At 52.4% G+C, this 15,326-nt stretch overlaps 5 protein-coding genes across 5 annotated transcripts; 2 read left to right on the top strand and 3 right to left on the bottom strand.

The window, feature by feature from the left end:
- Nucleotides 1-344: 344 nt before the first annotated feature.
- GT037_001891 (uncharacterized protein) lies at nucleotides 345-2,048 on the top strand (the record flags this gene model as incomplete). The annotated part of the gene is made up of 2 exons (XM_038926938.1): nucleotides 345-378; nucleotides 430-2,048. 2 exons carry the CDS (start codon nucleotides 345-347, stop codon nucleotides 2,046-2,048), a joined length of 1,653 nt encoding a protein of 550 aa, XP_038790230.1.
- Nucleotides 2,049-2,602: 554 nt separating this feature from the next.
- Nucleotides 2,603-4,401, bottom strand: GT037_001890 (glucose galactose transporter; the record flags this gene model as incomplete). The annotated part of the gene is made up of 3 exons (XM_038926937.1): nucleotides 2,603-3,019; nucleotides 3,250-3,618; nucleotides 3,670-4,401. 3 exons carry the CDS (start codon nucleotides 4,399-4,401, stop codon nucleotides 2,603-2,605), a joined length of 1,518 nt encoding a protein of 505 aa, XP_038790229.1.
- Nucleotides 4,402-6,893: 2,492 nt separating this feature from the next.
- Nucleotides 6,894-8,784, bottom strand: GT037_001889 (fad nad-binding domain-containing protein; the record flags this gene model as incomplete). The annotated part of the gene is made up of 2 exons (XM_038926936.1): nucleotides 6,894-7,909; nucleotides 7,959-8,784. 2 exons carry the CDS (start codon nucleotides 8,782-8,784, stop codon nucleotides 6,894-6,896), a joined length of 1,842 nt encoding a protein of 613 aa, XP_038790228.1.
- Nucleotides 8,785-9,241: 457 nt separating this feature from the next.
- GT037_001888 (uncharacterized protein) lies at nucleotides 9,242-9,394 on the bottom strand (the record flags this gene model as incomplete). The annotated part of the gene is made up of 1 exon (XM_038926935.1): nucleotides 9,242-9,394. One exon carries the CDS (start codon nucleotides 9,392-9,394, stop codon nucleotides 9,242-9,244), a length of 153 nt encoding a protein of 50 aa, XP_038790227.1.
- A 415-nt stretch (nucleotides 9,395-9,809) lies between these two features.
- GT037_001887 (rho guanyl nucleotide exchange factor) lies at nucleotides 9,810-14,812 on the top strand (the record flags this gene model as incomplete). The annotated part of the gene is made up of 2 exons (XM_038926934.1): nucleotides 9,810-13,874; nucleotides 13,922-14,812. 2 exons carry the CDS (start codon nucleotides 9,810-9,812, stop codon nucleotides 14,810-14,812), a joined length of 4,956 nt encoding a protein of 1,651 aa, XP_038790226.1.
- Nucleotides 14,813-15,326: the final 514 nt, after the last annotated feature.

The following is a 15,326-nucleotide window of genomic DNA, read 5'->3' as shown; positions in this document are numbered from 1 at the left end:
TCTGCCCCGCGACGCTTTGCAATCGCGATAAATCGCTTCCGGATGGATGGGCCGAGCAAAAGCACCGGCACCCCACAGTTCATGTGCCAGAAGCATACCAGAGCACCCAGATAACATGCATCTTCCACTGATGTCTTCTCGATGTCTATTCCAATTGGTGAAATGCCGTTGCAGTGGCCGGGTGGATGTAGGTGGCTGGACTTCGGGAGCTTTGACTGTAGCACGCGTTCCTTAACTCGGACTGGCTTCCACATCATTCGAGGGTGCCGCGACACGGTAAGCATCACCCTCAGCCATCAAATATATCACGTCAAATCAACACATAGATACAACAACGTCAAACAATGGAACGACAACAACCACAGCAGACTTTTAGAAGTGAGTTTGGCAAAGCTTTACGCCACCTATGTCATGATCTAATATGTCAAGGTGACCTCATCAACTCTCTATCTACCTTGCCAAACGAGATACTACTTCAAGTCTTCTCGTATGTCGATGTGCATCGCTCTCCACGTGTCTTGGGTTACATCCCAGACGATCCTCCTCCAAGCCCCCCAGATGAGTACCTCGTCTCCGATTTTCGCGCTAGTTGTCGCTCGCTGCTCGGCGTCGCGTTAACGTGCAGGAGATTCGCCGTTCTGGTTCCAGAAGTGCTATTCTCTACACTTGTACTTGAGCTTAGCATTCCTGAAACCTTGGATGATCTCCCAAAATCTGATATCTTCGGCTTGATTCCAATATTCCATGCACGACCTGAATGGAAACGACATGTGAAACAGCTGAGACTATGTATACCCAAAAGCGAGCACGATTTTTCGACCATCCGCGACCTCGTTCACGAGAAGGCACTTGAGTTTATCAACTCACTCGATTTCCCTGTTGAGTTCAAAGAAGGATGGTCTCAACAACTGGAAATTTCACTCGCGTGGACTTTTGCGTCTGTGCTTCTAGCACTGTTACCAAACGTCGTAACGCTATGCATATCGGATCGCAAATCAAGACTGGCATTTGGCAAAGCGAATACTGACCAGCCCGAGAAGGCCGTGGGTCTACCAAGGCAAAGACTACCAGTCTCACATATGCTATCCTATGTAAAGTTCGAAAGCCCCTTGCCTCCAGTGCTGAGAGGCTTGGACAACGTCCCAAACTTGCATACCCTTGACTTGAGCATCAAGCTTCAAGGTCAGCTACTTTCATCAGTCCGCTATTACTCCGAATCTTATCTCGACGGCTCATGCGAGCAGCCGAACATTCAGCGCCTGCGTCTAGATTTCGAAGTCAAGTCGGTCGGTGTTTGGAGCGTACCCTCCCGGAGGTGCATGACCAACATCATCCGCGGCTTTCCAAATCTACAAACGCTAGAATACTATGCGGAGTCTTCGGATTGCAAGAATCCATATAGAAGCGTTCGCGCCTTTCCCGCATACCAGTCAAACATCCAGAAATATCCAGACGCATCTTCTGCCTTCGCGGACGATGTATACATTGATGAACAATACTGGGACCGAGCGATATATGATGCGAGGACCGAAGTGACCGACTATCAAAATTTGGTCGACGGTATGGTACATCTGCGATCAAACCTCGAAACCTTACAGTTGCCGGGCGGGTTCTGGACCCTGCCTGGCGCGGTGCGCAAGCCGCTTCCACGGTTCGACCAGTTCATGCAACTCAAGAAACTGGTTGTTCCTCAAGCAGCGATCATATCAATCAAGCTCGACAACATGCGCTTTGATGCCATCTTCGAAGGCGATTTCGAACTTTCGCCGATGCAAGCTCTTCCGACTTGTTTGCGACATCTCAAGATTTTCGATGTTGACTTGGCGTTCTTGGAAAGCAAGTGGCTGCAAGCCCTCTTCGACGAGCAAAAGACGAAAAACCAATGGCCAGTGTTAAGATGCGTTGAGATCTTGATGGGCCCTACTATCTCGAAAAGCAGTTTGAAACATCTTCAAGCTAGAAAAAGTGGGGATGGATTCTGGAAGTTGGCGGAAAATGCCAACTTCGAGGTGATCGTGGGGCGAGATGAGGAGGGACCTGACGTATGAATCAACTCACAAATGCAACGCTAGTAGGGTTCGGAACTTTGCGTGTACATCTTCGCTAGTCGTTGATTAAGGCACTGATACTATGTATACGTCACGGATACTTCATTACTTCCGTTTTCAAAGTTTCAACTTTCGCTGTAACGAGCCGAATCAGCCCTACTGGTGCAGGAATCATACAGATATTTGTCGAATGTAGCTAGTTAAGATAGAGTTTTTATGTACTAATTACGTAAGATGCATTACTTGTGATCTTCCTGCTTCCCGTTCCTGGAAGGCTCGATAGTATAATTGCTTGTCACAACCAACAATACTGCTGGTAGAGAAACCTGAAGGGGTGAAAATGTAGCTGAAGACTCATAAGGTCAAGTGATTCATATAAACATATGTACAGTCTATGAGCACTCAAAGGTCGTGGTATATACAAAACTCCACCCGACCAAGTAGAGTCGAATCATTCCATCACAAACGCCGCGCTACCGTCATTCAATCCTCATAGGTATCATCTAATCCAAAGTAATCCCACCAAACACCAGATAGTATCATTCCTTGGACGCTTAGACCTTGGTCTCGAACATGCGCGCCTCAACGTCCTTGTCGGCAAGGACAGAGTCGTTGTCAATAGCACCCTCAGTGGTACCGACATGGCTCTCACTGTAAGCATCGAGTTCACGGCCCTTGACCAAGTTAAGGTAGATGGGGTAGGACCAGGCAATCGCGAAAAAGATGAGCGGGATGCACATAGCCTTCCGGGTACCGATGCGGTCAGCAACGTTGCCAAGGATGACAGGACCAACAGCACCACCGCAAACGGAGGAGACGAGGAAAGAAGCACCACGCTTGGTATGGCGACCGAGACCGCGGAGAGTAAGGGCGAAGATAATAGGGAAGATGCAAGACTCGAAGAAGAGCACAATCATCAACATGCTAAGACCCCCCCAGTTAGGGCGAGTGGCGCTTCCAGTGTCGGTTCCCTGTAGAAGTCAGTATATGGCTCATATGGAGTTTGTTGTACTATGGTATCAAGCATAGGTTTTGTATGTGGAATACTCCGGAGGTGCCTCGGCTAGATCCCCGCCGATCAGAGCTGCTTATCTCAGCAGCTCCGCTAGCGTGCACGTGATCTACACCCAACTCAAAGCACCCCCTTAACAGCCCATATACAAAACTTATGCCTGTTACAACAGTACAGGGATAAACTCACAATGGCTGCCGAGATGAACACCATGATGAGTGTTTGGAAAGCGAGAAGGACGTAACGGGGCTTGCCGCCAAAGTACATGAGTCCGGCTGCGGCGAAACGTCCGACGGCGAAGAGAGCCTGGGCGATGGCGTAGAAGTTGGCTCCCTCGTGGTGACCCTCAGTGACCGAAAGATCGGGGCGTGCCTCCGCAAAGTAGTTGATGAAGTACGCAGCGACACCAACTTGACCAGCGACGTAGGAGAACTGAGCAGCGGTACCCCAGAAGAGAGTGTACTGCTTGCGGAGGGGCTTGTCGACGTAACCTGTAGCAGAGGTAGTCATCTCAGCCTGGTCGGCCATGTCGGAGTCGGTAATCTCAGGGATAGGAGCCTAGAGAAGTCAGTGATGTATCACATGAAGTTTGGACAGGGACATTCTTACGAAGTAGAAGATAACAGCCAGGATACCGACGAAGGCGGCAATACCAAGGTAAACCCATTGGACGGCCTCAAGAGACTTTCCATCAGTACCAACGTTCTTGAAGATGACCTGGGCAGCGAGGACGGGAGCAACGACGGAGCCGACAGCCTGAACGGACTGGGACAGCTCAAGACGGAACTCGGAGTACTTGGGAGGACCGCAGACGGCGATGTATGGGTTGGCAGATGTCTCGAGGGTAGACAGACCAGAGCCAGCAAGGAACATGGCACCGCAGAAGCCACCGAAGCTTCGCTTGACAGCCGCAGGCCAGAACATAAGTGCACCGACACAGTAGATGGAGAGACCGAGAATGAAGGTGTATCGGTAACCGAAGCGGCGGAGGAACCATCCAGAGTAAGTCAAGGGACCAATGAAGTAGGCACCGAAGTAGGCAGCCTGGAGACCAGACGACTCTCCACGAGTGATGTCAAGAGCGACTTGGAAGCGAGAGTTGAGGACATCGAGAAGACCGTAGGCAAATCCCCACATGAAGAAGAGGATAGTGACCAAGGTGACGGGAACGATGGACTGGCGCACGGTAAGAGCCGAAGCTCCGGTAACGACGCGGTTGTCGACAGACTTGCGGCGAACCTGCTCATCGACAACTTCAGCGACTGAAGGGCGACGAGCCTGTTGCTCGTGGACTTGGTCCAATGTGGGCTCTTGCGAGCCGTTGTTTCCAAAGAAACCCATGATGAGGCGGGTAGGTAAAGATTGGATTGAAGTAGACAGCCTAAGGGTCAACAGATGATGTGTCTGTAGAGGCAAATCCTAGTGAGTGATGCAGGCGAAGAGCGAGAGGCTGATGCTGTTTCAATGGAGGGACACAGGGCACAATATATATCGGCCCTCCACGTCTCCCAGATACCATCCTCATGGTAAAGGTCGCGACATGGGCTGGTTCCATCCAGACTTGACAGTAGTTGGTAGCTCATCGGTAGTCCCATGCTGGCGTTGGTTGAGCGGCGTATAAGCCGGGGTGTTGGGGTAGAATGGCCTGCTAACGCATCGCCCCGTACGCTACACCCCAGTATCCGCAAATTTTCAACAGACAGTGATCCTGAATGGCTGGCTGTTCTTCGGCGCTTCAGTAGCCTGCGCTATCTCACCGAAAGTGCTGCCGGCAAACATCGGACGGGGAGCCGTTTCGACCAATCGCCTCTGGTAACAGCCAGCACTAAAGCACAGAATGGACGTGCTCCTCCGAGCGGCCCACTTAGTTGTTGAGCCTCATGAGACAAATCCCTCGCAGATGGGGCTCAATAGCATCTCCGCGTTGCCAACCCCATGGAGAGACGTAGCGCTGAAAAAAACTGGAATGCGCTCTGTGGAGTACAATCCACACAGTGATTTAGCGATTCGCTCCAACGCTCTTAGAGGGCGCATCATCTGCACCCCGCTGTTGATCTTTCAGCGATCTGCCTGGTTCGATGGCGTCAGGGTCCTTCTGCGCAGAACCTCTAGAAGGCGTTTACAAGCAATGGCAAGCGAGGCTTGTAGGGCCAGCAAGTGAACGACAAGCGATCCAGGAAGGGCTCTGGGCCGCCACCAAGCCTCCTTTGGGAAGTCTACGATCCTGTCTAGCGTTGGTGCGCATCACCTCTTGGTCTTGCAGCCAGTAGCCTCTGGGCTCTACTTGGCACGGTTAGGCATAATGACATGAGGCCTTGTTGAGGCTCCTACCCGCTGGCCAGGGTGGTCTCGCATGGCCTGAAGTTTGAGGTCTGTGAGCTGTTTGGCGCGAAGCTGCATACTATACCCAAACTACAACCTATGGCTGCGCTGCGATATCGCGATATTCGACTGAAGCATTTTGCAGGCGCTCAACATGCGTGATCTTGGCTTAGATCGGCTGTACTATGCCAAATTCTCCGGCGCCTCTCCAGCTGGCAAGATCTTCATCGATGAGGCATCGACAGTGGCTTGCAAAACACTCAATCACTGGAGATGGAGGCGTCTCAGATCTCTTCGTCAGAGGACGTTGATCTCGCACTTACAATTCGGATCCGCTACACGCGACAGCCATCGACGTACGTCATGCCTGCATCGTAACTTTCACAATCGAGAGATCCCGCAATAATCTTGTGTGCAACCACCACCCTCCACATCCCCATCTTCTGTTAGCAAGTCGGCCGGGATACGAACCAGGTTCACTATCTTCCCCTCCGCGGGCACCGTCAGCTACAAGGGTGCTTGCATCACTGGGGTTGAAGCTGGGGTTGGCACCTCAACAGAGAGCTTCTAGCGTCCTTCTAGCGTGCTTCTCCGCATACTCTTCAGCAGCACGCGATACTATGGTCTAAGCATGACGTGTCGTATACCGGCGCCACTCCGCATGTGTGTTCCAATTGGTCAGGGGAGCTCTGGCGGGAGGTTTGTCGGAGGGAGTTGAGGCTAGGCATCGGAGGCTTCTCACGTGAACAGGTCTGGGCACCAAGCCTGGATCATGAAGGATGTCGGTTTTAGCCGTTCTGCTAACCATTCAAGGTCATAGCGACGGGAGTGATGCATTCAAACGTGCTGGTAAAGGAATATTTCGCCGCAGGTAACCGACTAGTCGGTGCCGCTTATTGCTCGTCTGGCAGATACCATGATATCGCCAATGCGTCTGGGGTGCTGATAGAGCATGGTTGGGGCACAGTCGATGCCGAATACATCGAGTCGTGCGCGCGAAGTGCCGGGCAGCCGCTTGTTGAAAGCGAAAGCGGAGCTGGATAAGGCCATTGTCTGTGTTTTGCCCCTCCCAAGACTAGTGGTGTGCTCAGACGAATGCCTTCACGCAAGATTATGCATTGTGGGGTTACGAAGGGCACGGAGGCGGAGTGTGTTTGGGGTATAGTCACTAAACACGCCAATCGTCTTGGGGCGCCCATTCCAACAAGTATCGACTCAACATATTGACAGTGCGAAAATTGCCGCAGTCTGTCAGCGCCTCTCAAACCTTGTGTTATAACTGGAGTCGACAAGAGGACGGCATTAAGAAAAAAAGGATCTGAGTAGAGCGAGCACCAGGAATCTTCTTGACCCTAGCATGATACACATCAGGGACTACGAGTATCATCAGGCCAAGAATGATCGATCATGAATGAACTCGAGGTGAGAAAGAAGAGAAGGACGTCAAGACAGTGCAACAGTCTGAAAAAGAACTCACGATGCATACCTGCCTGAGTAGATACCCAACCAGACTACCCACCCTTCACGACATACTCTTCACCTAACGTAAACCCGCCTAGTATATTCTTCAATCCCTCATCATAGTCTGGCTGCACATCTCTCCCTTCTTCATCCAGACTTCCCAGATAATCCGTAATATCTCTCCCATCAAACTCCCTCACTTCAAATCCATTCCCCATAAAAGCCCACATATTCGCATTCCAATACTCAATTTCGAAATCCTCGTACCTCGGACTTTCCATCATCTTCAAGAAGTGAAGTCGCGAGCCTGGCCAAATCGCTGCTTGTCCATCCGTCTTCCCTTGCTTGAACCACGACCGGCAGGGTGAAGTCCACGCTGTGCGTTGTAGGAAAAGATCAGCGTGTTGACGGAATTGGACTGAAGGCGCGAGTTTGGGTGTGAGGGACTTGATGTTTTCGACCTGAAATTTTGTAATGGCGGAGAAAATGTAGCGGGTCCATTGTTCGATCAACGGCATAAAGGAACCGTGACCTAGAGGGCCATACGGGCCGCAGAAAGAAAACGTGTTGGGAAATGTGGGAATCCCAACGCTCAGGTAAGATGTCACGCCTTTCTCGGGACTCCAGAGATCGCGGAGATCATGACCATGGGCTATAAAAGGAAAGCGCGGGAGCCAGGAGGTGTCGAAGCCGGTCGCGCAGATTATTACATCGACGGAGTGGTGGGTACCTTCGTGGTCCGTAAATCCGTCAGCTGTTATGGAACCGATTGGGTCGGTGAAGATGGTTGCGTTGGGTGCAACTAGCGCTTCAAGATATCCTGGTGCTGGTGTGGGACGACGACACCCTGGATTGAAGTTCTTAGGTATCATTTTCTCGACGAGGCGGGAGTCGTTGTTGAGTTTGTTTCGCATCTCCGTGTCTGCGTATTCGCGGGCTAGACGGGCTTCTTCGCTGCCTTTGATGATGAATTTGAAGCGCTGATTGAGCTCGTTTTCAATCTGCTTGCGGTATTCGAGATATTTCTTGGGGTTCTCTTCGAGGTATTTGAGCTGTTCCCTGCTGTCTGGGAGACATCAGTACTCTTCAATGACTGTTTGGACAGAAGGACACACATCGGAAATTTGCTCCGTTCTTTCCTGCCCAGGTTTGTGCGAAGCCTGCGGTAATCCATATCGGAGATCGTACCCAATGGTAAAGATGCTGAACCTTTTGCTGTATGGCTGCGACAATCTGCACCCCTGAGCTCCCAGCGCCAATAACCGCTACTCGCTTGTTGGAGAGGTCGTATCCTTCTTCGTAATTGGCAGAGTGCATGAGCTTGCCTTTGAAGTCTTTCAAACCTGCTATCTCTGGCCACTTCCAGTTGTTCAGTACGCCTCCAGCGTTGATGAAGAACTCGGCACTGTCTTCAAACACGACATCTTTTTCTAAATCCCGAACTCGACACCGCCACAGACCAGCTGCACCATCCCACTCGACATGCTCTAAGCGGTGGCGCAGCTTGATGTATTTGGCAACAAAGTCGTTGTCGCGCTCGATCGACTTCAGATATTCCCATATTTCAGGAGAATACGAGTAATAATGCGACCAGAGCTTGATCTTCCATGAGAATTGGTAGTTGACGGATGGAATATCGCAAGCACATCCTGGATACCGGTTCTCGAGCCACGTACCACCAATATCGCGGTTCTTTTCGTAGCACACCATTTCCAGGCCCTCCATCTCTTCCTCTGCCTTCTTGAAGAAGTTTAGGGACGATGCACCTGCGCCCATGAGGATGACTTTGACCTTCCTCTTCGTGCCCATGGGTTGCTCGTTGATCCGGTAGCCATTTTGGTCCATTTCTGGAGGGACTTGATCGCGGACTCTTTTGTTCTCGTCAGCAGCATTGCCAGGGGCTGCGTACAGTGATTTTGGTGGATCTGACTGGATGCCCATGTCGAAATGTCGATGACTTGATGAATCGGAGGGAGTAAGCTTTTCAGCCACTCGTGCAAGAGTGTTTTGATTTTAATAGCAAGAGCGCCATACCATATAAAGGTGCTATTGTCAGACCTCGGAAATAGCAGCGTGGAGGCGGAGATGGTGACAGCATCGCCAGCAGCACTGCGGGGTAAGTGTTGAGTACGCAGTACCTGACACGAGCTTCGCATCGCACTCGGTGCTCATGAACACGGCCTTGAATGCACAAATCCATTTGCTGGCGCGTGACTTCTCGTAGTGCGGCGCATTCCTGTGACCAGTCCAGGGGGTTCATGAGAAATGATGCACCAGCCGCCTAGAGCAGAAAAGTGGCAGCGCGTGCGCACGTCGCAATGTCATCAGTTGTAAAAGATGAAGGATGCTTAGCAGAAGAGGGTCGCCAAAAGTGCGGAAAATAAAGATTTGGGGGCGATTAAGGCTGCCATGATGCGAGATGATAATACGAGGTCAGGCACAATTCCGCTCGGTAGCTCTTGGCTCCGTTGATACTTGGACTGTTGGTGACCGCAACGCCGCAAACAAGCCCTAGCCGTCCTCCCACCACGTCTAATCTCACCATCGCCATTGCGGAGCACTGTGTTCCTGTATTCTGATATTACGGGCCCCTCGCAGCGTCACTCGGCGGCCCGTCCACAACGCTACAGCCAGGCAAAACACGCTTTGACGATTCGCTCGACAGCTGCCACCTACGCACAGGCAAGGGCTACCCGCCGTCGCTCATTCCCAGACATCGCCAGAGACATTCTCAGCCAGCGCATGCGAGCGCACTCGATAACACGAGTCGCAGAGCCATCTTCTGTCTTCCTTCACCCTCGCGCTGGCTAGGTTGCTGGACTCCTACGCTCAGCTCAGCGGCCCCGGTCATGGTGCCCGCGCAACTCGGTCAGATAGCCTCGTGAATGACGCTTCCTACCGCACCGACACCCACCGCACCGACACCCACCGCGCCTTCCTAGGCCTCTTCGTGCTTTCCCGCCGTCATGTCTTACTACGGAAACGGCCAGAACTACTACAACCCAAACATCCCTCACTCCAATGTGGGCGCCCAAGGCCAATATCAGGACCCCTACAACCGCCGCACGCCAAGCCAAGATAATGGTGACGCCGCCAATGGAGCGCCCGCTGGCTACGGGCATGTCCAGCAGCTCGACAGGCGCAACAGCATCGCCGCCCGCCAGAACGACGAGCTGTTCATAGGTGCCAACAGCTCCCCGCAGCTGTCCCAGGGCCCAATGTCGCCGACCACGGGCGGGTATGGGGGTAGTTATGGCTACCAGCGGGGGCAGCAGCAGCAGCAGCAGGTATACAACCCCCAGAACTACAATACGCAGCCTATAGCTCTGCCCAATCCCCAGCACTACGGCGGCGTGAGCAACCGCACCTTCGCGCCTCCCGTCTCTGTCTCGGCCTCGCACCAGCCCTACAACCCAGCTGCCTACGCCGACAGCAACATCGCACCTGCCAATTCCGTGCAGTATGGCTTTTCGCCTACTTCTCCTACTACCTCATATCATTCGCCTTCGATATACCAGAATTCTCAATTTGGACGAGCACCCTCTGTCCAGAGTCGCGTGTCAGCTTACACAACGCCAGCGCCACCACCACTGCCAGCTCCTCCAGGCAGTGCACAATCGGTCGGTGACGACTGGGGCGCCTACCCAAACCGACGACCCTCGAACGCATCTTCGGGGTATTACTCCTCGACCGCCTCGCATGCCCCTCTTCCCTCTCCACCGACGTACGATACTGGCTATGGCTCACAGCGCGGTGACAGATATACCTCCATGTCCGGCAATGCCCTCCCACCTACGCCCGAGGTCCCTCTGCATGGCTCACCTCAGCGAACAAACACAGTCTCCTCGCGGCCGCTGCCCCCACCACCTCACGAGTCCGACAGCGACGAATACTTCTCACCGCAGAACGGGGGCTATCAAGACGAATTGTTCAACGATGTTATGAATATGACCGCTGGCGGCGCCCAGGTTCAGCAAACAAACGGCCAGTACTATAGCGAGTCCTCGGGCAGGAACGGCACAAACGGCGTGCAGCCTGGACGTGAAACTTACGCTAGTGATGAGAGCGATGTGGAAGCAGCTGCTGGTCTGGCTGCACTTCAGATGGCTGAGGAACAAGAGAGAGTAGACGAAGCTCGCAGGGCTAGCGGTGGCACCGGCCTGTTCAGCAACTACACATCGTTGCATTCTCCTCAGATGCCCGCCGAACCAATGCGACAAGAAAGCGCAAGCGACAGCGACTACGTGGGTATGGATGTTGGTACATATGGTGGCGGATTCACGCCGTCTTTCAACTATGGCGGGGATCCAAGCCAGCTGGCAGCGGGAGGAAGCCATACAGCATCAACCTCAGGCTCGCAACGACGGTCCGACCCTCCCAACGACGACTACGACCCGATCCATCCCTTCCCATCCTTCTCGAGCAATGCGCGCGTTGACACATTCGGTACCGGTGGTCTGGAAGAGCCTAGCGCACGCCGGCGGAGCTACGACGAAGGCGATGAGGTCACACTCATGGATAGCGCATCTGCCCTGTCTGGCTCTACACTCATGGGTCCATCAGCGGTGATGCCAGGCGAGCCACCAGACATGTTCTATCATCCAGGCATATCGAACCGGCCTCTGCCACCACCACCCGTGAACACCGGCAGGGGTTCAAGATTGAATCACCAAAGCAACAGCTCGACTGGATCCGGGTCGTACGAATACTGGCGTAACGCTCCAAATACACAGCGTTCTTACCCGGTGGATCCAAACGCTATGCACATGATATCCCCTACTGGAGCTCCTGTTCCCCGCTCGACTTCTCTTCTACAGCACAGCAACGCTCGGGATGCCATTCCCTTGCCGCGATCAAAGACAGACGCCGAACAGGGTCACAGACCTCGAGCTGCTGGCAACCGGAACACCTTCTATGGCGGTGCCATGGACAGCGACGGCAACACCCTTACCCCTGGCAGCGCTGAAGCCGTGGCCATCGATCTACCTACCATCCCAGCCGGCAAGCGATTCAATCCCGCCAAGCTCTCTAGTATCGACTTCAAGAAATGCACTGAGCCTTGGGCACTTAGCTCGATCATCTCATGGCTCAAGAGTATGACCGAAGGCGAGAACGACCTTAAGGAGGGCCCAATACAAGAAGGTCTCATCGCGCTCTTCACTCATAAAGTTCCCACCATGAACATTGCGGATGCCGAGACGCTCAGTAGCCGGGTAGTGTCTGAGATGTATAAAGCAGGCACACTTGTGCACGAGGAAGAATGGCTTAGGTTCTCGACCGCAAGCATGACTGGTGTGATATTCCAGCTCACTGGCGCGGGCTGCTATGCACCTATGCTGCACACGCATGCGAGTCCAGGCCGATGCTACTCACACCATTGTCAACGGACACTTAAAAAGATCGATCTACATGCCCCCTCCGCTGCACCTCGTTCAGAAGACTGGGCCACGTTCTACAAGTTGAAGAAAGAAGACATCGAAGGGGCAAACAAGAAAGAAATCGAGCGTCAGAATATTCTACACGAAATCGTCCAAGGTGAGGACAAGTACATGAATCGACTTGATGTCTTACGACACTTGTACCGCGATCGACTACAGTCTGCTCAGCCACCGGTCATCTCCCCCAAGAGGGTCAACAGGTTCATCCACGATGTTTTCAGCAAGGTAGACGCTGTACGAAAAGCGAATGAAGACCACCTCCTCCCGCAAATAAAATACCGCCAACAAGAGCAGGGACCATGGATAGTAGGGTTCAGCGACATCTTTCGCGAGTGGATCCGAAAAGCAAAACAGGCCTACATCGAATATGCAGCAGCTTTCCCATATGCATCCTTCCTTGTTCGACAGGAAGCGGACCGAAACATACTGTTCCGCACCTTCTTGGATGATGCCCAGAAGCACAAACTTTCTGAGAAATTGGGATGGGACACTTATCTGAAGGGCCCCATCGACAGGCTGCAGCGCTATGGTCTTCTCATCGACACGGTAATCAAATATTCGACTGTGGATAATGAGGAAAAACGAAACCTCCAGATAGCCAAAGACGAGATCAAAGCCGTAACCTTGGAGTGCGACAGCCGTGTAGCAGAAATGGGCCGGAAAGTCAGCCTCACCGACCTGCAGGCCAAATTGATCCTGCGCCCAGGTATGCAGCGAGTAGAGCTCAACCTGGATCACCTGGGACGAGAACTCATTTTCCGAGGTGATCTGCAGAGAATGGGAGGCAGTCGGTTCAACTGGCTTGAGACCCATGCATTGCTATTTGATCACTATTTGGTACTTGCAAAGACAGTTGCTTTCCGAGAAGCAGACGGCGTCACCAAGTCTGAGAAGTATGATGTGTCAAGATTACCAATTCCCATGGATTTACTAGTACTTGAGAGCGAAGACGATGACCCCGTTGTGCGCTCTACCATGAAGGGTATATCTACCGTCACTACAGTCTCAGGACGAGTCGGTTCTGGGGTCGCCACAAGAATCAACAACAGCCCGGTACCCGGTGGTCTGCAACACACTAACACCTCCAACTCACTTGGGTCGAATAACACCAGCGGGTCCGGTAAGACCATGGTCAACGTCGCCTCAAACGATTCTACAAGAGACGAGAAGATCTTGTATCCATTCCGGGTAAAACACTTGGGCAAGGAGACTTACACGCTGTATGCACCATCAGCATCAAACCGTGCTGAGTGGTGCGACAAGCTCATCATTGCGAAGACACGGCATGCAGCTGCTCTTTTCGCTCAGAACGCCGAACCTTTCAAGTTGCGTGTCATGGCTGATGCGGCCTTCGCATACGACAGCGCAATGCCATCGCAACGAGCTATAACTATCAAGGGAACGCCGCTCGATCGCGCAGTCGACGACGTGGAGAAGCTTTTCGTCAACGTTGGGCGGCCCGTACCCATCTGCCGCGCCCGAGTAAATTGTGCAACAGCATTCAGCCAACCCTATGGCAAGCACATGATAGCTGTCGGTACAGACATTGGAGTTTATGTATCGGAGTTTGATAACCCCAGAGGCTGGTCTAAGGTAGGCGTTGTCTTGACAACTTGATGATATTATGCTAATCATCACAGGCAATCCAAGTACCACGCGTGACGCAGATAGCTGTCTTGGAACAGTTCAGCTTGATGCTGCTCATCTCCGATAAAGCACTGATAGCATACCATCTCGATGCCGTATGCCCAGTCAGTGGTGTGGCTCCCTCGAACGACTCTACACGGCGAGCACCCCAAAAGCTGTCGGGTGCGCGCGACATCGGCTTCTTTGCCACCGGCGTAATGAAAGACAGGACCTTAGTATTCTACAAAAAGCGCGACGGTATTTCGTCGACCTTCAAGGTTCTTGAACCTGTCTACCAAAAGTCAACCGAGAAGAAGTCCAGAATATGGAAGTCAGGACGCACGGAGTTCTTCCGCGAATACGATGAATTTTACATTCCAGCCGAGTGCTACACAATCAACCTCTTCCACTCATCGCTCGCTATCTCCACAGCCAAAGGCTTTGAGGTGCTCACCCTCGACAAGAAGCAACCGTGGTCCGTACCGGATCTGAAGCAATCCCATGTTGCCACCATCGCCTCACGATTGCAGAACCAGAATCCTCTGGGTATGTTCCGTCTCTCTGATCAAGAATTCCTTCTTTGCTACGAAGAGTGCGCCGTGTACATCAATAAGAACGGTGACATTTCACGATCCGTCATCATGGAGTTTGTTGGTAAAGCGAAATCCGCCGCGATGTACGGACCCTACGTCCTCTTGTTCGATCCCGACTTTGTCGAGATCAGGAACGCACAAAATGGTCGTCTACGCCAAGTCATTGCTGGACGCGACGTCAAGTGTCTTGACGACGGACTCAGCGGAGGTTCGAGTCACAATAGGACGGTCAAGTTGAGTTTGCAGCATCCGCAACACGAGAGGAGCCAGGTTGTCGTTGAGCTTGTGCTTAATGAAGGGCAGAAAGAGTAAGGAAAGGATTACATACGGACATTCGGATGATTTGCTGTGCAGCACTATCATTTCTACGGCGATACACCACGCTGCATGTACAGTGAGCAAGTGGAGTTACGGAGTCAGAACCTTGGGAGGCCGGCTATGGCTAACGCCCGGGTCTGACGCGATAAGCTTCGGGCGACTCGGCGCTCTTTTTTGCATATTCTTAGGCTATTGTTCTTGTTCTTGTTCTTGTTTGCGCGAAGGATACCTGATTCGTTTTTGTGGATGTTTTAGTCTTGTGGGTGGCTAGTTGTGCATGTATTGATGACGTCCGCGTGTCGAATCTTACGGTCGAGCTTAGATAGTTGAATATGGTGATTACTTTACCATAGCATAGATTTGGCTCTCGACATACTGCTGCGCAACATTTTCTCGCCCAACCTTCCTCTCTATCCGCCAACAACTAGGATACATATTGCGGCGCAGCATATTAGCCTTGTTTTACTTCAGATGATACACATCAATACCTATCTTGACCTGCTTTTCT

The sequence above is a fragment of the Alternaria burnsii genome (assembly GCF_013036055.1).
Source record: "Alternaria burnsii strain CBS107.38 chromosome Unknown 750, whole genome shotgun sequence".
Classification (NCBI taxonomy): domain Eukaryota; kingdom Fungi; phylum Ascomycota; class Dothideomycetes; order Pleosporales; family Pleosporaceae; genus Alternaria; species Alternaria burnsii.
This window is presented reverse-complemented; position numbering and strand designations above follow the sequence as displayed.